Genomic DNA, 22,495 nt, shown 5'->3' on the forward strand with positions numbered 1-22,495 from the left:
GAGTATGACAACTTTGCAAAGCGCTATATGTGCAAAGCGTCTAGGTGGGTCCTGATCCGGAGATGTTTGTGAATGTGTGTCTTTGTTTTCCACTGCTGGCAGAAAATAAACGAGACACAGAGAAAGCCTTTTACAGATATTTGAGGAATGCTATAAAAAAAAAAAAAGAAGAGGGAATAGAAAGATTATTAGAAATGCAGGAGGGGGAAGGAAGAGTTAAACGCAGCTGTGAGATGATCTCAGTGTTTGTCATTAGACTTTTGAAGCATGTGCATGATCTCCTGCGTGTTCACATCGTGGGCGAGGTCGTCCTACACGAGGAGAACTGTGTGAATCCGGGGAAATAGTTTGCGCGTGCATGTTTGTGTATCCGTCTTCCTGTGCGTTTTTGGGATTTTACCGTCTCTGTAAAGCTGAAGCTGTGAACACACAAACACTCGCACAACACGGACCCAGGAGCTCCGCTTTTACGCACACGGCTTCGGTTTTGGTTCTGTTCTGTCAAAACACGAAACACGCTCACCGGTCCACCCCTAAATATACGCAGAGCTCGAAATTGAAACCAGATATCCAGAGGAGTGTGCAACAGAAACATAATTTTCTGCTAAAAAAAAAAAACTGGAAACCCGATGCTGCTTAAACACTCAGTTAAAGCTGCTACAGTCAATTTATTTATGCAAGCACTGGATCAGATGAAATGACCCAATTAAATCCCCCCCTCTCTGTGTTTTTTTTTTATAGTGTCAGCCACGTATCTTAGTTTTCCATCTTGCAATATTACTGCTTCGGATCAGGCTCATGGCTCCCTCCAGTCTCATTTCCAGCTGCAGAAAGAAACTATTTTCATGGAAAGAAAAGCAACAATAAACCCTCTCTTTGCTACCTGCTCAGAAAGCCAACAAAGTTAGCATTCTGCCAGATGTGTCCCAGTTTTTCTTTTGCATCAAATTAAGCTGATGATTTACATATTCCACATTCCAGGTTGCGTATTCTTACTGCTCTGGTGCCTACATGTGGTTTTGCGAGCCGAACTCCAGCTGATAAACACCCCCCGGCTACTGCAGAGTCATTTGACGCAGGACTGAATGCAAATTGTACAAAAAGAGGCCAGATGTTACTTTGGGTTTTTTTTGTCCAGGAAAAAAAAAGCATAAAGAATGGAAAATGTTAGAGGCAGATATTTCCTCAGGCAAGCAGGAATGACAATGGAAAGCATCAACTCCCAGTTTCTCTGTCCCAGACGTTGCTGGCGCAGAGATCCGTGTCCCTGGTTGTCGGAGCTGTTTTGGCAGAATGAGTGTTTGATACACTGTGTAAAGCTGGTGGTGGGCAAATACATATTTGCAATAGCAAGCAATCTGCCAACACTGTGGCTGTTCAATAAAAATAAATACATCTGTTTTATTCCCTGCAGTAGTTTAAAAACACCCTGACAGTAAATCAGAATCGTTTTTTATTTGGCCACGATTGTGTACACAATGACTCCAGTTACAGCGCTCACAACGCTCAGGCATTTATACAAAATGAACACGGTATGTTTTAAAAAGGGGGGAGGCTGTGAGTTGTGAAAGTGCAGTATACTTATTTTTGTGTTACAGCAGCGTAGCTGACTACGCGGGCTGTAAGGTGTTTAATGTGTTCAGAGTAACAGCCTGGAGGAAGAAGCTGACCTGAGGGTCAGAGTCTGAACGGTTTGTGTGCAGGATGTGTGGGGTCTGCAAAGACGTTAGCAGCAACAATTCCTGGATGGAGGGATATTCAGCACCGATGATCTTCTCTCGGTACCTAATTGTTTGTTGTAGTTTGTGATGAACAGATACAGGGCAGCCTGAATTATGGCGGTGTAGAAGATGACCGGCAGCGACTGAGGAAGATTGTTTGTTCTTCTTGAGTTGCTGCAGGAACTACAGTCTCTGCTGTTTACTTAATCTGAATATGTTAGGACCGGAACATATGGACCCAGTGTCCAAACCAGACAAACAGTTGAGATTTTGCAAAAACGTTTTATTGAAACTGAAGCAGAGCAAGCGGCGTCGGCGTCAATGGCAGGAGACTCTGAGGACAGAGACAGCAGGTTAGTTACCACGTCTATCTGGAGGTGATTGCTCACAAACGTGACCGTCACTAACCTCTGCTCAATATTCAGTCCTGATCCGGTGATTGGTGTCGGTCCTAGCCGGCTGGCTGTCAGCGCTGCACGGCGATCGCCGCTCTGGGCGTCCCAGCAGCTGGTGCGTCGGTGGTCAAAGCTGTGAGACTGAAGATTAGCGGCATGATCAGAGGGACACGCCAAAAAACGGTGTCAGGGACAAGATCCAAGGTCAGGGCCAGGTAGTCAGAAGTCCGAAGAAGCGCCAGAGGATAAACCAAGACGGGGTCAAGTCACAGTTCCAGGTACGGTACATGTTCAGGCGAACAGGGTGGACGAGGACAGGCAGGCTCGGAGGTCAGGTCAGGCAGAACTAGTCAGGTCTTCTTCCAAAAACGTTTGGTGAGCATTACCGCCACCAACTGATAGCCCCGATTCCTTTTGCAGTAAATCAACAATATCCAATTTCATTTTCATATTAGGGCTGCACAGTGGCGCAGTGGGTAGCGCTGTTGCGTTGCAGCAAGAAAGTTCAAATCCAACCCTGGGTCTTTCTTCATGGAGTTTGCATGTTCTCCCTTTGCATGCGTGGGTTCTCTCCGGGTACTCCGGCTTCCTTCCACAGTCCAAAAACCTGACTGTTAGGTTAATTGGCCTCTCTAAATTGTCCTTAGGTGTGAGTGTGTGTGAGAATGGTTGTTTGTCCTGTTTGTCTCTGTGTTGCCCTGCGACAGACTGGCGATCTGTCCAGGGTGAACCCCGCCTCTCGCCCAGTGAACGCTGGAGATACGCACCAGCAACCCCCAAATGGATGGATGGATTTTCATATTACTAAGTTTCTTAATGAACTTGTTTCTCTGAATCAAATAATTCCTACAACTCAAAATAACATGTCCCACTGTCTCCACACAGTCACATTAAAAACTAGCCAGGTCTGGTCTGAAGGGTGAATATATACTGTCATATGCAGGTGGAACAGGTGAGCGGTAATGAGAACAGGGCGGAGCTAAACAGGTGTGTGAAATAAGTGATCAGACCAGACATCGGTGCTGAGATCACGACAGAATAATGTCTATGTGTAAAGCTGGCTTCACACTGACTATGTGCCGTCCTTCCATTGCAAAATGTGCCAAACTGGATGCTTGTAGGATCCGTTCATGCATCCATACTCCCTCTGTTATTATGAAATAAAACAGGATTGGCTTTACACTTTCTGTGTCTGACTTCCTGTCTGATTCATCTGTTGTTTATAAATTGATGAGTTTGGCTCCGCCATCCATCAAAAAAAAAAAAAAATTAAAAATAGACTCAATCCATATTTTTGAAAAACTATGGAGGAGGTGATACCGTAGCGCCACGGAGCCTCTGGGAAATACTCCACTGACCTGAATGGCTTTTATTTGCAATGCCCAGATGATGCAGTCTGTGTGAATGGCAGGTAAGGGACCAGCTAAGGTCCTAGGAAAGAGGCACAGTTATCAGTAGGCATTACCTTTTTTAATGAATTTACAGAAAGAGGAAAATCATCTTATCGTTAAAACAACTTAAACTTCAAAAGTGTAGTGTTTGCGACTAAAGATGGACCCAAGCGCAAAACGTCGTTAGAAATACTTAGAATAAACGAGAAATAGGGCAAGGAAACAAACCATGATGAGGTCAGATGGCAAGATCTGGCAGAGGAACAAAGCTCAAAAACAGAGAAAAACAGAGAGAATATAAGGAGAAAACAGGCAGAGGAAGAGCTAATCAGGTGAATGAGAAACAGCTGAAAGTAATGAAAACTGAGGAGCTGAGATGAGAGGTGAAATGAACTGAAACTGAAAGGAAACACAAACGGGATCTAACAGGTAACAAAGTATACATATAATAAACCAAATCCACTAACTAATCTAAAGAAGTGAGAACTAAAATATAAACAAACAACCGAAGATAACAAACTAAATAAAGCACAATCCAGGAAAATTAAAGAATCGATCAAAAATACATACGTGAAGGGAAAATTAAAATCTGGAGATCGTGACAAAGTTTTGCTGGTGTGAGTCAATTCAAAAGTGTGGATTGTTACTAACATAGCTGTGGCCCGCATGAGTTAGACTTGATTTTTTTGACTGAAATTAGCCTTCTCCTGGTGGGAGGATACCCTTAATAAACCTGAACTGTCCCTTTAAAGCCTCCTTGAAAGACGAGAGGACTGGGCAGCAGCAGAGAAACATGACAAGCTCCTACAATAAAACATCTCTGTAATGTATTACTACAAGGGGCTTTGAATAAATCAGCCCATCAAGTGTGTTTACTGGACGTGGTGACCTGGATTTGAGCCGGGAACTTTTTTTTTTTTTTTACCGTCTCCAAAGTAAACCATGTTGTGTTGTTTAGCTTAGACATCTAACACTGGCCAGAACTCAAACCTTTTACCTCAAGCCTCCCATCGTCAATCTGAAGAGATAAATGGCTTTTATAGAGCTGCACTTCATTTATAGTCTTAGTGTTGAAGCATTGATGCAGTTTTCATCCTCTGTCTCTGTCTGATTTGATCTGTTGCACTGGCGCATAAAGGCTATCATAAAAAATAACATTCCTGTTTAATATTCCCTCATACTTTCAGCATTTTATCAGCGCTGCGTGTGCAGGTGTTATTTTACTTGAACATTATCCCCTTTTTTTTTTTCCACTCCCTGTCCCGTTTCTGGACACCAATCCTCCCCTCTTCCTGTCCCGCTCCCTCTTTCTCTCTCTCTGCTGGAGTTTGTTTTGATGGACTGATAGCCGGGAAGCACATTTAACCAATATATTTATATATATATATATTCCACTGTCTGAACACTGGTGGACACAACTGTAAGACCAGAGGAAACGGAGAAACAGAGAGAGTGAAAGTCAATAAAGACAAAAGTTTAGGGAAAAAAAATACAAATGAGAATAGAAGTTGGGTTGAGCATTAATTGAGGTTTGTGGAAAAACAACCTTTAGCTCCTCCTTACTTGTTTGTAGCACCCTCGAGTTTAAAATTATGTAACTTTGACAAACAGATGGAGGGAACAATGCGCAGAGGGAAAGAGGGCTTAAACGCTCCACCTTTCCTGTATCCTTTATGTGTCCTTTTCTTTTCAGGAGATGCTGTGCAGAAAAATAACCTTTAGCACGCTACACAGCCAACAGGCTCTGTTTACACAGACCGAGTTTCATTAGATTCACGGTCTAGTTTTAAATAAAAAGATCTCATGTAAATGCTGGACAGAAGCGGTGGTGTCCCTAACCGGGTCAATGTTGGACTAGTTTTGGTCCTAGAATTACAATTGTCCAGCCTTGAAGTAAAAAAAAAAAAAAAAAAAAAATGCATGACCTAGTTTTTCAGCGTCACTCCCAGACAGAATATTTCTAATTTTGAGCAGTATCAAATGTTGCACTGAGCTCCGAGCAGCACTTTCTAACAGGACAAGTAGAGACGCAAGTTCATTGTCTGAGGCCATGAGAATATCCTGATCTCAAGACCCGACACTTGGTGATTTGAGACTTCCTGACATTTTTTGGTAATTTTTTTAAAATGTAAGGTCCTTTTAATAGAATTTATTGTGCTGTGGAAATTAGTCTTAAGATGATAAGAAACTTTAAATTTTACAAAAGATCCTATACTGACTTCAGTTTTTATATTTAAAACCACGCAAGACTTTAGGGATCATTTTTGTATTTACCAATGCTGTAAACGTTTTGGAACTGACTTAACTAGTTACTTTACATCAGAAAATCTGATATTTTATTCACATTTCATAAAGGATTAGTTTATTTTTCGATATTTTCTTTATTAGGCTGTTTTGCAACGTAACCCTTTCTGCCCCAGCTGTGTACGGTACAGCTGAACCTCTTAGTCCGTGATTCTGTCTCTGGGCTGCAGTGCCTTGTTTAAATATCTTAAAGCAGATGATTACATGTGCTGAATGAACACTTCCTTTTTCAGAGTGTGTTTACAAGCTATCGGATGTTTCTGGTCCTGTTTAAATACATGTTTTTACAAAGGTGTAACATCCGCTCCAGTGCTTTCTGTGCATGTACTCCTTACTACTCCCACTTATTCTAAACATAATCCTTAAAGTCCTTAATCGTCTGAGGCTGAAAAAAATAGTTGATCCAGATTTAAAGCAAGGATGCATCTGTGCTGTGGGTCCTAACTTTTGTGTTTCTCAGCATGGCTCATCTCTGATGCTGATCATTTCTCCGAAAAAAAAAAAAAAAAAACTCTAGAGCTCGGTTAGTGATGCAGAACCTCATTTGCAAATAAATCAAAACAGAGAAATCACTGAATGCATCTCTGCGATCCGGTTTGACTTATCTCTCCCTTCTGTTTCAGCATTTTTGTCCCTGTCCATGACTACAGTGATGCACAAATGTTTACTTGTTCTTGATAAAATGGCAGGTTTTATGAGATGGCGAAAATGAGCCTCTAAAACAAACATTTTAAATTAGACTTAGACAAACTTGATTGTCATTTTGTATGCACAGAGTGTGTACAGAACGAAATTTCGTTTGCATACAGCTTAAGAATTTCAGTGAATTGCAGTGGATTTCAGAATAAAGTAACTTTGCAGGATAATAAAGTAACTTTGCAGGAAAATAAACCACCAATTGTGCATCATCTTCATTATCATCATCATCAAAGTTTTAATAACCCATTTTTTTAATTGTGTAAGACCGTTAGATTTTTAGAGCATGTTCTGCTTTAATTTCAACATTTAGTCCCATTTAGCAGGAACTTCTCAGCGCAGTTGTAAAAAGCCGATCAGATCGGACATCTCTTGTCCTCGGCCTTATTCAGCAAGCTGAATGGATTTGGTCATATTTTGTTCTGGACTTGGCTAAATCCTTCCCATTATTACTCTTCTTTTGGTAAATCCATTATGTTGCTGTTTTGGATAAGTGACTGGACTCACTGTGATGCTGAAAGATAAAAGCACTCTTGATCTTTTTGCTCTTCATGTTCAAGCCTTCGTATGAACTGCACCAGAATGCTTCACTGTCACCATAACTCACAGGAGCATTCGTCTTTTCTTCATCAGACAATTGCTTCTCCAGATGTCTTAAGGGGCGCAACTTTAGCCTAGTCCTCCTGCAATCCAGTCGTGGTACTTTCTGTAACATGTCTGCATCTCTTCTGTTTTATTTAAAAATAAAACGTGTCTGCTTTGCCACCCTTCTAGACATCACAAATGCTTGCTGCCAATCCTGATCAAGCTCTGCACTGGTAGTCATGGAACTAGTTCGACTTTCTGGGGTGGCTTTAAAGAGTTCCCCTGTAGTTTAACCGCTCTGCTTGAAGCTTTAGATTATATGAATTATTGATTTTGGTCCAATTTTACTACCATAAAAGCTTTTTCTTTTCTACTCTGATTCAAAGCAACTATTCTGGTTTTCTAACACCTTCAGACGGTCAGAGTGAAATCAGTTCTGTCATCGTTAAAGCTTTCCTGCCGTCTCAGGTTCAGGTCCCGGCCACATATCTCCCCCCCCCCCCCCCCCACCTCTCTCTCTCTCTCTCAAACCCATTTCCTGTCAGCTTACGGTCAAATAATGGTCACTAATGTCAGAAATAAATAAAACTTATCTCAGCATGTCACCTTGAGGCAGCGATTAAACACAGATAAATTCGGTTTTAAATTTACTTTGGGATTTATGGTGTCTAATCTGATCACTGTCCACTGGAACCTCGACTCGGTGCTAATTGTCGCCATAAAAACTAAAGCAGTATTATCAGGCGAACAGAGTTATTCACAAAACCTTTAAGCTGTGGTGTTGCACTTGTATGACACCAGGCAAAGCCTTCTGCTGCTTTAAGAGACTTCTAGAAGTTGGGAAACTGTGTGGAAGCATATGGAGATCCCTCAACCTCACAAGGTGAAGGCAGAGGTCTGGTATGCAACCTTTCCACTTTGCTCCCAGTTATCTCTTTTTGAACTTCTGACTTTAAAGAAGTTGGACACTTTGACCTGCAAGCGGCTGATGGCTTTTCAAGGTGGCTGGCGTTCTGTTTTAATGGCGAAACTTTCTCAAATGTTAAATACTTTTCTTTTTTTTTCTCCTTTTGATTTTTATGTCTCTGAGGTAAAAAAAAAAAACAAAGAAATGGTTTGCATTGCTGTCGTTGTTTGACAGAAATATAACCCCAAACAGTCCGCAGACGCTCCTTCCTCCCACCTCTGGCTTAATCTACGACTCGTGACTCATGGAGCAAGTTTGCGTCTGCAGCACTATTTCTTGCAACATAATCACAGCTCTGTCCACATACACACCTCTCTCTCTCTCTCATCTGCAGGAGGACTTTAACACTCATTACCCTCCCCGTTATGCGTCCTTTAAGTAAATGGTAATCGCCAGGAGCCACCCGCTGCCCTTTCCTGTCCGTTCTTCTGTGTCCCCCTTTTAAAGGAGTAGTTTGCTACAGAAACTGGGACGATACGTGTGACATTTATCTCATGTGTTTGTGGGGAATGCATTAGGGAACATGGAACCAGATCTGTCAGAGTGTAAAAAATATCTCCACATTAGCTTGCGTTGCTTCTTCCCCTGTGAGCTTCTCCGTATTCACAGTCTACCTTCGCCCTTGTCCCCCCCAAGGGCTTTTATTTCCTCTTTAACCTTGAAGCTGTGCTCTCGTTCTTTGGTTCTTGCCCTCTCCTCTCTTTCTTTGCACCCCCTTTGCTTTGCGTTGCACTCATAAATCCACACTTATGTTTACAACTATCACGTGAACGTGCATGTTTCTCCTGGGAAGCTGCAGCAGCAACTGGACGGACTCACAGATCACTATCTTGCTTTCTCAGAGAGAGAAGGTTTATATAGACCAGTCTCACTTTCCTGGCACGCTCTCCAAGGCACTTATGGACCTGCTGGAGTTTTTCTACACTCTTTGCACTGAGACACTGTTAAATTAAAAAAGGTTAAAGGGGGCATATCATGCAAAATCCGCTTTTTTAGCACTTAATTACATTTTGTTGTGTACTTGGAGTCTCTAGGAGAGCAGAAAAGTAAAATTTAGTCACTCTAGGAGCTGCGTAGATATATTTTTATTCCCTTTGGGTCATATTTTTCTGTATTCTGTATCACAATTTTTGAACAATTACATTGCTGTATTTGCTGCGGAGCTGTTATACACTGGTAAGCCAGAAGTTCATAACATCATGAACTTCTGGTTTACCAATTTTGCCGATCCACCATTTTTATTTCTCAGAGCGATTTTGTAGTCCATGCTGAAGGATGCTGAAGCTACAGGTGGATACGTCAGAATGTTTCGTTTTCATTACACCGTCCCCTAGCAGACTACAAAAATGGCCGATCAGGGTGGAGTGGAACACTCTGTGACCTGGAGGAAGGGCGGGATGTGAAGTTGCCTCCTTTAGATTTAAAGAGACGGCACCAAAACGAGTTGCTCTCAGACGCACCTCAGAACAGGGGGAAAAAAAATCAGAATCAGAATCAAAAATACTTTTATAATCCCAGAGGGAAAGGGGCTGGGGGGCAACAATAATGAGTAGTTTAGACCAAAGCATTGCAATTCCACTTTATATACACCAAAACTGAATTATTTTAATGTAAGAAGGAAGGCATTAACAGGTATGATATGTCTCCTTTATTAACTTTTGAACTTCACATTTTGCCATCTTGAAACCACAAACTTCAATGTATTTTATTGGGATTTTCATGTGATAGACCAGCCTGACTCAAAATATTATGGTGCTTAGAGCAGAGCGCTTGTTCCCCGGTTCAAATCCCACAGACTGCCTCTTTGGGTACCTGAGCAAGACCCACTGTTCCCTAAAGGATGAGTGAAACGCAGTGGACAGGTTTTATGTTGTATGTTGTAATAACAAATAAAGATGATGATCAGATATTATTTTCTCTGCAATTATAGATGTTTTTCTTTTCCTTTTCAGAATAGTTAAGGCTCAATCAGATTATTTATCGAAGTGCATCCTGCCATCAGCTCTACCCACCTTCCTTGTTTCTGCTGAAGAAAATTATTCCTTCAGCATGATGCTGCAGTTTTACTGGAGGGATGCTTTGTTACGCTTGATTGATGGTGTTAGTTTTTTATCTCACATGGCATTATGCATGTTGGCCAAAAATGCAAATGGTTGCGTAGGATTTTATTTAAATGTATCAGGCTGAAGGGGCTCAATACATTTCAAACACACATCACATTTTCAGATTTTTTTTTTCTTTCTTTCTTCATCTTTTTTGTGAAAGATTTTGAAAAGCATGCATGATTTCATCCAACTTAACAATTTTGCACTCCTTTGTCTTGGTCGGCCTACAAAAAGCGACAGTTGAAATAAATGCAATAAAGTTTGCGGTCTTAACATTGCCAAAAGTTCTCGAGGTGTGGCTCATTTTGCACGGTGAAATGTAAACGTATAATCCTAAACGTGTCTCTGCCGGTGTGTTGCAGTTGGTCCGGACAAGCAGTGCGAGCTCACCTGCCGACCCGCCGGTTATCGGTTCTACGTTCAGCTGGCGGAGCGCGTCAGAGACGGCACACCCTGCTTCAACACCAGTGCCAACGACGTGTGCGTAGAGGGACAGTGTCTGGTGAGCTCATTCAGCCGCTCGCGTGTGGAAGATTGCTTTTCAGGTGTCTGAACTGGAGAGACCGAACCGTCTCGCTGCGCTTGAGATAAACCAGAACTTGGCCCCCGTAATACGTCTCCCATCTGGATGCTGATTTAAGTCTGCCATTCAGATTGAGACGCACCTCACCCCGGGCCTCTTTTCTCTCATTTACGCTCCCCACTTTCTGATTTCATTCTCCGCTCCTGGCAGGAACCTTGCAAGCATTAGTCGCCAATTAACACAAGGAAGGCTGAAATAAACGCTGAAGCTGGATGTAAACAAACCTTTCCCCTCAGTCTCTCTTGTCTGAAACCATTTTTTTCCCCCGCTTTCTCCCACCAGACCGAGGGTTGCGACGGCGCGCTGGGCTCCAGCGCCGTGGTCGACAAGTGCGGCGTGTGCGGTGGGAGGGACAGCTCCTGCCGAAAAGTGACCGGAAGCTTCCAAAACGGCACCGTTCCCCTCGGCTACCACAAGATCCTGGACATCCCGCCGGGAGCCACGTTCATCAACATCACGGAGAGACGAGCAAGCCCCAACTACCTGGGTGAGGATCTAACAGACAAAACAGCTTCTTATGCACATTCACACTGGTGCATTTTTAAAATTTAAGGCCTCGTACTGGCTGCAGATCCAGTTAAAAGTGAAGTGCTGGCAGGCGAAGTGCAGATTTGGCCTGCTGTCCTGTGTGTGCTGGCTTCGGCTAGAACTGTAGATTTTGTGGTCTTGCAGAGGAAGGCCAAATACAGCTTGTATCGCCGGAGTTGTGAGGAATCAGTGAAGCGTGTGCATGTTTGCCTCTGCAGCCTCCTGTTTGTCTGTCTGGGAGTGTGTTTGAACACAGGAAGGAGCTTCTAAGACTTGGCCAGACTTAGCCGGGCTTTTTGCTGCTAAAAGCAAAATAAGTCCAGCGTCTCTATATCTGACGTCTCCACCTCCGCTTCCTCCAGCAATGAGGAGCGGCACCGGGACGTCCGTGGTGAACGGGCGCTGGGCTGTGGACCCTCCGGGAGAATACCAGGCAGGGGGGACGAGTTTCACCTACACCCGACCCAGATCACAGACCGAGGGGGGAGGAGAGGAAGGCGAGTCCCTGAGGGCGCGAGGACCCACCACGACACAGCTGCAGCTCTATGTAAGTGCTGAAGCACCGGAAGGCATTTGTTTCAACCCTGGAAATAAACACAGGCCATGGCCATGGCTACGCCGCAGTTTCAACAAGGCTGAATGCATCTGAAGTAAAGATTTTATGACATTAGTGTCCTGAAGAAACCAGAAAACTTGTTCCGGCGACATTATCCAGAACAGGAGCTTGACCTTTGTATCCTCAAAAGATGAAATTTATTTAATGAGACATTAAGGACACATTTTCTTAAGTGGGGACAGCATCTTCAAGAAGAAAGAAATCTTTATTTGTCATTGCAGTTGTACGTTCCAATGAAATTTGTCCTCTACGTTTAACCCAACCCTGAGGGAGCAGTGGGCAGCTTCAATGAGGGACTACTAGCTCAGACCCTCAGGGGTTTTGAACTGGGTTCTAGCAGAAAGAAATTTACTCCTTATTATTTACCAATACCTTGTTTTTCATGTTGCTAATCTACAATGTGTGAACGGCAATAATATAAGAATGTAAACAACAAGAGAACAGGGATAAAATGGAAACTGAAAACACTTGACGATAATGAACAGAAGGACATGACCTACATGGCAGACCCAAAATGGCAAAAAAAACAGAATATGGTAAAAATAAATGACATGACAATAATGAAAATGCTGAAGCACATGGACACAAAATAAAAACCAAAACCTAACACCTCAGGATGGTGACAAAATAAGTCAATAATGAGGGCTTTCTGCTGCAAGAGCTCCACATATCTCCTTTTTAAGATTGTGTTTTAAAAATATACATCACATTGGTCCCATATTGTTTTAAGTACGAGGTGAAAAGATGCAGATTAATTCAGATTACAGGGAGCGTGAAGGTTTCCGGATGCAGCAGGACGGAGTTGATTTTGGGATACATTCAGAGAGAAGTACACAAAACCACTATTGAGCGATATTTGACCAGGCATGCAGTTTTTGCTTTTATTTGCTGTGGTTTTTGTTCCCTAACAAGAAACTGTAGACAAATGAATAAAGAAGAAGAAGAAATGTAATCAAAGTGATCCAGGGGCTACTGCTTATGGGTTGTAGCTTTAAACAGCCCCTGCGATGCTGATCTGCTGCGGGGTCCAGAAAGCCACATTTAAGCATTACAACAGAATAAAGACAGCTACATTAAAGCTTAGCCTGGACCACATCATAGAGCCCAGGGCTTAATGTTAGCAGCCTCACCCAGAGATTTCATTAAACACCAGGCTTCATTTCATTCCCATAGCTTTATTTAGTCACATCAAAGTCAAAATATCTCAGATGAAGAAAATGCGGCTGCTTTAAGTTGTCCACTGATTAAGACTGTGATTAGAGCAGCTCTTAAAAAACGAGCTGCAGAGTTTTGCGCCATCGCGGGGAAAATCCTGGGAAGGGGCAACATTTCTGATGTCTGACAAGCACTTCTCTGCGTTTTCTCCTGAACTTCTTTCCCCCACCAGATCATTTTCCAGAAGGAGAACCCGGGCATCGATTACGAGTTCTACGTCCCGGTGGAGAACAAAGAGGGAGAGAAGGAGAGGCTGGCGGAGAGCGAGAAGGAGACGGCGAGAGAGACACCCAGGGATAGACCGATGGAGCGGCAGCCAGTGAGGGCTCCACTTCGCAGTGAGACCAACCGCCTTTAACTCATCTGCTCTACTTTTCAGCAACCAAACCAAACTTTAGATAAAACACAGCATCACAGGGAGTCAGTCTTTCTAAATTACTCAAGGCAGCGCCGCTGTGAGCCGTGATTGACGCCTCCTTGGATTAGGACGGGTGTGGCTGCGGGCCGAGTGGGAGGGAATCCTGTTTCAGCGTGTTCGCATGTATCTGTTTGCCCGTGACCCAGATGCGAGGCTATCAGCCCAACATGTTTGCCGTCACGAGACCCTGACCTCATCGTGATATCATTACCCTCTGACTCACGCTGCCTTCCTCCTATCCCACATACTTCTGCGTCTTTAGCTTTTTATACCTCCCACATGTTATCTCTCATACTCGTTCCCCCGCTATAAGTCTATTTTTTAGCTTCTCCCCCACCTTTCCTGCCATTCCTGATTTATCTGTGTTTATCTTCTCTCCCAAGGTCCCCTCACAGTGTCAGTAGAAGACCCTCCTCCTGTTTCAGATCCTGCTTTCCCCTCCTTCTCGTCCTCCTCGGCCTCCTCGGCCGCCTTCCCCCCTCCATCCTTCGATCGCTGGCCACTCGACAGGACACGCCCTCGGGGATCGGCGCCCAATAGAAACGCTCGGATCCCCCCTCGCACCGACCTGCCACCAGACACCCAGCTGCCGTTTGTGTGGAGGAGAGGCGGCCTCAGCGAGTGCTCTGCTACTTGTGGCAGAGGTACATATTCTCACATCAGTTTGTATACATCGGTGTGATTATTTACGTTACGCTATGTCTCCCTCCTCAGCTTGTTGTATGCACGTGCGAGGACCATGAAAATAAATCCTGATTCATGCATCCTTCTCTCTGTAGGTTCTCAGCACAGGGAGGTTTTATGTGTGAACCGACACACGGAGGAAGAAGTACCAGAGGGGAACTGTGACTCTGCAGCCAAACCTGCTGCAGAGGAGGAGTCCTGTAACGCACAACCTTGCCCTCCTTTGTGAGCAAAATTAAGATTTTTTACCCGCTTAATACATTATTTCAGAGTTAAATAGTTTCTCCCTTGCAAAATGAATCCCTTTTCTTGCATTTTATTATTTTACAGTCACGTACCTCATTGTATTTTTGGTATTTTGCACAATAAATCAGCACAAAATTGTGCATAATTTTGAAAAGGAAGGAAAATCTTTACGTATAGAAATCTAAAAAGTGTGGCAGAGTTTTGTATTCAGCCCCATTACTTGATGTCTTCACCCAATTAGTAAAAATAGTTCATCTGCATATAATTAAACACATGTGTATGTATGTTCTGTAAAGGTTTGCTAGATTTTAAACCTTACAGGACAAACAGAATCGTGACAATCTAGGGGACAAACCAGGCTGAACAGGGATAAATTGTTAATATCTTACCTGAACTCAAGGGCTTATTCAGGGAGAGCATTAGTCAGAGAAGCAGAAGCAGGTCAGTCATGCACTTCCCAGATCTGGCCTTTCTGAAAGAGCAGCAAAGAGGGACTCATTGTTGGAGAAAAGCCACAAGAAGTCCTGTTTGCAGTTTGTTCCAAAACCTGCAGGGGATTCACCAAATACACGGAAGAAGGTAGTGTGATCAGATGAGACCTGCACTAAACTTTCTGTCTGCCCTGATAACGACGGTGCTGAACATCCAGTCAGAGCCACAGAGGAATGGTTTGGGTCAAAGCATAGTCGTGTTATAATGGCCCAGTCAAAGTCCAGGATGAGGCAGGATGTTAAAGTTGAAGTTTGCAGACGCTATGCATCCAATCTGACTTAGCTTGAGTTTTTCACACTTATGCACTGCTTCGTGTTTAAAAAATAATTTACATTGAATTTTGAGGAACCAACATGGAAATCTGTTGAAAATGTCAACTTTTAAAGTAATCTTCATGCGTTATGTGTACCGAAACATGTAAAAAGAAGTGTTCCTTATACAAACGGTGCTGACCTTTGATTTCTCCGAATGAGAAATCGACGTTAAGACACTCGTTGTGTGTTTGTTAGCTGGGAGGCCAGCGCGTGGTCGGAGTGCAGCGTGTCCTGTGGGCCCGGCGTGCAGCAGAGGCAGCTGCAGTGCAGGCAGAGCTTTGGGTCCCGCTCCACCATGGTCCACCCTCAGCGCTGTGCCCACCTCACCCCGCCGGACTCAACGCAGGCCTGCCAGCTCCGCCTCTGCTCCCACTGGGAGGTCAGCACTAACTGGAGCACGGTGGGTCAACAAAAGCATCTGCAAACTGAGCGCCTGCACAGACGATGCAGTTTTCATCTCACTGTCGCTGTATTTTCACCATAAATAAAAAAAGAAAAAGTTTGGCTGCATCACGGCAACTCGTTTGAACATTTCAAGTAAACTCAAAATAGTCCGATCTCTTCTTTTCCTGCTTCCCATTTGCCACAGTGCTCGGTGGACTGCGGGCTGGGGAGGAGGACACGGGGCGTGCGCTGCGTCAGCGATCAGGGCAGCGTTGTGAACGATAACGAGTGCAACTCTCGGCTGCGCCCGGATGGGACTGAGGAGTGCAACATGGGCCCCTGCGTGACCAACTGGTACTTCACCGGGTGGTCCAACACTGTGAGTAGCACACGGCTCCAGAGAAGGCGAAGGAACATGCATGCCCTCGACTGTAGCCCTCACCATGACCCCCCCCCCCCCTGCTGTGTGGCCACAGTGTTCAGCGCAGTGCGGCCCCGGGGTCCAGAAGAGAGAAGTGGTCTGTCTCACCCGAGGAGGGGTGAGAGAGGGAGGAGGAGGAGGAGACTGTGTTGCTGAAAAGCCAGCAGAGATGAAGGCCTGCAACAAGGGTCCCTGTGTGCCAGTGACAATGTGGTACAGCAGCCCCTGGACACAGGTAGGATGGACGGAGCGTTAAGCTTGTGTTAAACCTTTTTATCATTTAAGATATTCTCATTGCTCTCTAACCTAATTTTTGCATAAAATAAAAATCCTAATGCCGGTGCAATGCGTCCGACATTAGATCAGACTAAGCTTTTCCTGGTTTAGGTTACTTATGATTACTTACATTTCTCTATTTGTTAAATGTCAGAGATTTCTTTATTGCTTTATTTAAATTCAGAAGTCCACATATTTTAAGATGACTATGTCTTCAACCAATCTTAACCAATGAGGTTAATTACCATATATTTATTTAAAAAGCCCTTTACAAGAACAAAGGTCAACAAGGTGCAACAAACTGCACCTTACACTGTAATTTAAATTTACTGTAATTTACAAGCTGTATTCTTGCACAAATGCCCTCTGCACAATCAATTCTGCACATACAAATGGTTTTAAAAATACTCACCCGTACACTGCGACTTCTCCTGCATTGTTTACATTTCAATTGTTTACTTTTAAATCACTGCTGCACCTTATACTGTAATTTAATTTTACTGCAATTTACAAGCTGTATGCAACGAAATTTCGTTCTGTACAAAATAAAGTTGTCTAAGTCTAAGTCTAAAGTGCTGTACACAAACGACTGAAAAAAACTTTAAAATCAAAATAGAGAAATAAAACACAGAGCAAGTTAAAATATGACAAACAAGATAGTTAAAAACAGTAAAAAATAGCTAAAAACCTAAATAATTCAAAATTTTAAATATTAAAAATTGAGTCAGCCTCTCAGGATGTGCAAACGGCTTCAGCAAACAGATGTGTTTTAAGAAGAGTCTTGAACTCTGAAAGAGAGGAGGTCTGCCTGACATCTAATGGCAGATCGTTCCACCGTTTTGGAGCCGCTACAGCGAAGGCACGATCTCCTCTTAGTTTCCGCTTTGATTTAGTGACTATAAGCAGCTGCTGGTTGGCAGACCTCGAGGGGCTGGTGAATGGGAATAATGCAGAAAGGTAAAGTAGAGATTTAAAAGCAAGTAAAAGAACTTAGAAATGGATCCTAAAACATAATTCACAACATTTAAGTTAGTTAGAAACACACCAAACCCACTGCTTTTCCTGACTGGCATATTTGAAAACATGACAACAAAAGAATTAAGGAAGAAACTTTTGGATCTCCACGTATCTGGTTAAAACTGGGGTACAGGTTCCAGATCCCTGAAGGCTTCCCATCCATCTGTTCAAACAATTACATTACGTTGTTGCCAAATGTATGCCTCAGCCCCAGAACAAAAGCAAAACACCATGCTGGCTAGAGCTGGTGGGAGAGTATCCTTATTCACATTAAAATGAGTCCTGGACCATCATGGGCCGAATGGCTACCCAGCAAGGAAGAAGCCATTAGTCCAAAAGCTACTGAAAAATAGCCTGATTAACTTTCACAGACATCTCCTGTGGTCTGATGAAAATAAATGTGAAGGGTTTTGCCATAATGGCCTATGTTACATTTGGAGGTAAAAGGGAGAAGCTTGCTAGCCTGAGGATGTCTCCCATTGAAGTGGCAACACTTCATCATGAGGATGTTTTGCTGCAGAGGGGACCGATGCACTTCTCTAAATAGATGACACCAAATATTGAAGCAACATCTGCACTAAAGGGTCTTCCACATAGACAATGATCCTAAACATACTGTTGTATTAGATATAAAGTAGTTTAAGCCTTGATTTGCTGCCAGGGCCTGACTAATGTGACGTATGTATTTTTTTTTTTTTCAGTGCAATGTCCAATGTGGGGAAGGAAGCCAGCGGCGAGAAATCATTTGTGTTCAGAAGTTGGGCAGTAACTTTACTGTCGTGCCATCTACTAAGTGTGCACATCTGGAGAAGCCTGCAGCTGTCCAGGAGTGCAGCATGGGAGCGTGTCAGCCACAGTGGTTCACAACAGAATGGAGCGCGGTAAGACACAACTGGTTTATACTCATTTACACATGTTTTGGTTTTGTTTTGGGGCTTTTTTTTGTCTTGCTAATGCAGACATCCCCTGATAATTAAGGTGAGATGTATGCCGTGTAACCATGACGTCAGCTGTTTATGTTTGTTTTTTTTTTTTATGAAATGACTGAATTGAGATACTTCTTGTTCTTCTATACTGTGACATGAGATGGGACTGGGAGTGGTTTAGGCCTGGTCCTTTACCCAAACTTTAATTATTATATATTTACACCATTTACAGGTTTTGTCACACCTCAGCTACACAACCAACACAATTTAGCTCATAATCATGATGTGGGATGTAAATAATAATCTTTGGCAGTTTTTGTCTGCCAGCTTTGCGCATCGTGAGACAAATACTTTTGCCCATTCTTCTTTGCAAAATTGCGCTAGCTGTGTCGGTTTGGATGAAGAACACTCTGAACATCATTTTTAAAGTCCTAGATTCCCAACTGGATTCAGAGTGACTTTGACTAGGCCATTCCAACACAGAAAACGTTTCCCTTCTAGCTCTGGCTGTATGTTTAGACTGCTCATTGTCCCTGCTGAAGAAAAGCACTCCTACAGCATAATGCTGCCACCACCATGTGTGACCATGAGGACGGGATTATCAGGTGGATATGCAGTGTTAGTATTATTTCACACATGTTGTCCAAATGTTTAACTTTGGTCTCAATGGCTTTCTTGTCGTCACCCTTCCAAAGAGGCCACTGTTTTGGAGTGCACAACTTTTTCCTTGTTGGACCGGGTTTTATTTAGAAGAGGGTCGAATAAAAATGCAAACCACACATCTGGGAACATGATTTATAAAACTATTTCAATTTGTTCCCCTTGATGGTAATGTGCTTGTTTGTGCTGGTCTAAAGAGAAATTAAATTAAATCCCCACTGTGAATGATTTTCACACTGGCGTGCCCTCTAGTGGTTTGCTAAATGAATTACAAACAACTTCACCGTAATAGCTACTATGGAAGCCTCAGTGTATAATAAGTAGTGTTGCACTGATACCAATACCAGTATCGGACAGGGCCCCGATACCGCACTAAAATGGTGGTATCGGTATCGGCGAGAACCAACAAATAGGTCACAGATACTATTTTGATGTTTGTATGTCGCTTGAACGCAGCCTTCTCTCTCCCGACACTCACTAGTTCTACTGGATTCACTTTGTATTAGTCTTTTTTCCTGCTTTAATAAGGTAGCAGCTTGAAAAAGCCATGATGGCAATTATTTTATATCCAAGTAGTATGCTTTTCTTCATATATACACACACACATCAATATCAAACAGATGGAATTGGTATCGGCCAATACTGCACAGCCAGGTATCGGGTATCAGTATCAAATGGCATCGGCACAACACTAATAATAAGTGTGACAATGTCAACAAGTCTTCCCTGTATTAACTACTGCTAATGGGTACGATCATCGTGTGAAATGTTTTTTGGCACTGTTTTGTTTTTTTCTAAAGTCGCTTGTAAATTCTGTGAGTCACTGTATTTTTGGGCTCGTTTCTGAACGTGCAGTCGTTTATTTGGGCTCTAAAAAAAGTGACTAACAGTGAACGGGCTGGCTGATATCCCTCCTCCTACTGTACATAGGTACCCTTCATCTATTTAACCCTGAGAGGGAGAGAGAGGCAAACAAAACGATCCGTTTCTGCCGGGAGGACAGAGTAGTTGATGGACTACACTGACTTGTTTCTAATATAACGGCAAAAATAAACTTCACTGTTATATTAAATTAACTTACCTGTCCAGCAGAAAGCCTGAAACCTCCACATCAGTTCTGAGTCCGCACTTCCTCAGAATTATCTCCCACCACCTGGTAATAATAGCTACGCCAATATAGACTCTTGTATTTTTCCCGGTTATTACTTCTTTTTCTTTTCTTGGTTACTTTCTCTTCCCTCTCGCTGGCCAAAGAGTATGGATGGTCCTCTGCTTCAACAGAAAACAGCAAATATAATGATCTACGAGCGTCTTTGCTTGTTTTATACTCCTCTTTCACCCAAGACAGAAAGGGAAAACGTGTACGGCTCACAGTTTGTCCCCTTTTGGCTTCTGAAATCAGAAATAGTGACGCAACATGGCGCCTCCCCATGTGAGATTATTAAACTTTGCCAGAATATGTATTAATAAAAGCAATACTTGATTTTTGCTCATTAAAAAGCCAAATTAGTTACACACTGTCCCTTTAAGGTCTGTGGAGCCTCATTGTTCTCTCTCTCTCTCTGTTTTCTGTTACCAGTGTTCCCGTTCATGTGGGAAGGGCTTACAAGTGAGAGAGGTTCGATGTCTAACGCCAGAGAAGAAGCACAGCCCAGCATGCGATCCCAGCACCAAACCGGAACAGGAGCAGATCTGCAACACTATTCCCTGCGGCCCACAAGTTGCTGGTGAGTGAGCGTGATTAATGCAGTTATGCATCATCTGGCCTTTATCCACGCTAACCTGTCCCTCCTTCCCTCTGTGTGCAGATAAAAACTGCCGGGACAGGCTTGATAATTGCATGATGGTGGTGCAGGCCAGAATGTGCGTCTACTCCTACTACAAGACGGCCTGCTGTGCCTCCTGCACACAGAGCGCCCTGCGTGCCAAGAGGCACTGAGCAGCCGGATCACAGGCAGCGGGGAAAAGGTCAAAACGACCGACCCCCCCTGAAGGATGAGTCTGCAGAAACGGACAGCCCAGAGTTGACGTGGCATTTATATAACATTTAGCTATTTTCTCCTGACTTTTTCAGGTAAAGCACTGTGAAAACAGATGATTCCCTCTGCTTGTATTCAGTCATATCTGACAAACCGTAAACCTCCTTCCACTGAGCTATCTTGAGTTTTTACGTGCAGTAATTGAAGCATCAGTGGTGCTTGCTGTAATTTCCACTCATTTCTGTGACCGTCGGGTGGTGTGACAATGGTCTCACTGAGGACATAGATGCTTCAACAGCTAATTTTACCTTTTTTAACATCCTAATTGATAAGATGGTTAATGTAAAAAAAATGTCATTATCATACTGTCAGATGTATGTGGAGGCTATCCACTAGGATAGAGCCACACGCAGTCCGACCTCACAGAGCTACGGGATTTGCTTCCTGCAAAACTAGAAGGATTTTACTTCTTATGTAGTACCTGTGTGAATCTGCCTGCCAAAAAAATACTTGTTAAAATGTCCTCTTATTCAGTACTTGGACAGTTTGAACCAAAGGGGTGGAGTAAACATGGCAGTAAGTGACCAAATATTAGGCGATGGAAAGAAGGATGGGAGTCTCCCTAAATCAGAAGGATAATTCGCACAGATTTTAAGGGTCTGCGTTTTTCTCATCCTTTACAGTGACAAATAGCGTCGTTTTTCTAAAGATGCCTAAAAAGCCGAGAAAATATTGGATCTGAATTACTTTTATACACTGACGAAATTTTTACCCCAACCTTCTTTTGTTTAAATTGTAATTTTTTTTCTGCGTCCAAAAGGAAGCCATGACTATTTGGAAGCAGCCACTGGCGCCACCTATGTGTGAGAACCGACGGTTGCAGTTCACGTCTTCCTTTTTTTTTCTAAATCTAAAACTCTGTCAAGGACTTAAATTGTTCTTATCAAGTCTGATGAAACTGTCACTATCAACTATCACTAACTTATTCCATTTCTTTTGTATTCTGTATTTCCAGCCATGTCTCTAGTCTCAGCTGCATCAGCTACAACACTTTCTGTTCTTACCGATGATGTTAGTCTTTTAAAAATGCGTAGCGCTAAAAAGATGAAGTAATTTCTGAGAACATCTGGGCAGGGCGTGTCCCGTAACAAGAATCACTCCATACAGACTGATTTCTGTGTTGTTGTTTTAATAAAGTAAGATCAGGTTTAGATAAACACTTTCTGACAGCATCAGATAATTGTTCTGCACTTTTTTTTTTTTTTTGTGAAGGGCCTGTCAACAGCTTCATAGCCTCCGGACTTGTTTTGTTGCATTACAACCAGAAATTTCCATGCTTTATATTGCGATTTTATCTGCTTGACCAAATAGGACATACACTGTAAAAAAAATGTCGTTGTTTTTACTGAAAAACATTGTAAGCTGTAGTTATCAGAATTTTTCAGTCAAAATTACAGTCAAAAATGTAAGCAAGGCTACCAACCCACCTGTATATTTCACAGTAATATACAGGGCATACCCCTGCACCACCAGCAACGCCCTAATTAGTACTTTTAAATACATAAATTAGGA

At 43.0% G+C, this 22,495-nt stretch overlaps 1 protein-coding gene across 1 annotated transcript in view; it reads left to right on the forward strand.

The window, feature by feature from the left end:
* The window catches only part of adamtsl4 (ADAMTS-like 4), a 52,656-nt gene extending 30,537 nt beyond the window's left edge, over positions 1-22,119 (forward strand). Inside the window, exons 6-17 of the mRNA XM_012865745.3 lie at positions 10,527-10,666; positions 11,030-11,234; positions 11,638-11,822; positions 13,279-13,444; positions 13,908-14,168; positions 14,304-14,433; positions 15,456-15,660; positions 15,850-16,023; positions 16,121-16,300; positions 18,060-18,239; positions 20,524-20,671; positions 20,753-22,119. Of these exons, the coding sequence (XP_012721199.2) occupies positions 10,527-10,666; positions 11,030-11,234; positions 11,638-11,822; positions 13,279-13,444; positions 13,908-14,168; positions 14,304-14,433; positions 15,456-15,660; positions 15,850-16,023; positions 16,121-16,300; positions 18,060-18,239; positions 20,524-20,671; positions 20,753-20,883 (2,105 nt within the window). The 3' untranslated portion in view covers positions 20,884-22,119. The remainder of the gene's footprint in view (positions 1-10,526; positions 10,667-11,029; positions 11,235-11,637; positions 11,823-13,278; positions 13,445-13,907; positions 14,169-14,303; positions 14,434-15,455; positions 15,661-15,849; positions 16,024-16,120; positions 16,301-18,059; positions 18,240-20,523; positions 20,672-20,752) is intronic.
* Positions 22,120-22,495: the final 376 nt, after the last annotated feature.

This window comes from Fundulus heteroclitus, chromosome 3 (assembly GCF_011125445.2).
Source record: "Fundulus heteroclitus isolate FHET01 chromosome 3, MU-UCD_Fhet_4.1, whole genome shotgun sequence".
NCBI lineage: Eukaryota > Metazoa > Chordata > Actinopteri > Cyprinodontiformes > Fundulidae > Fundulus > Fundulus heteroclitus.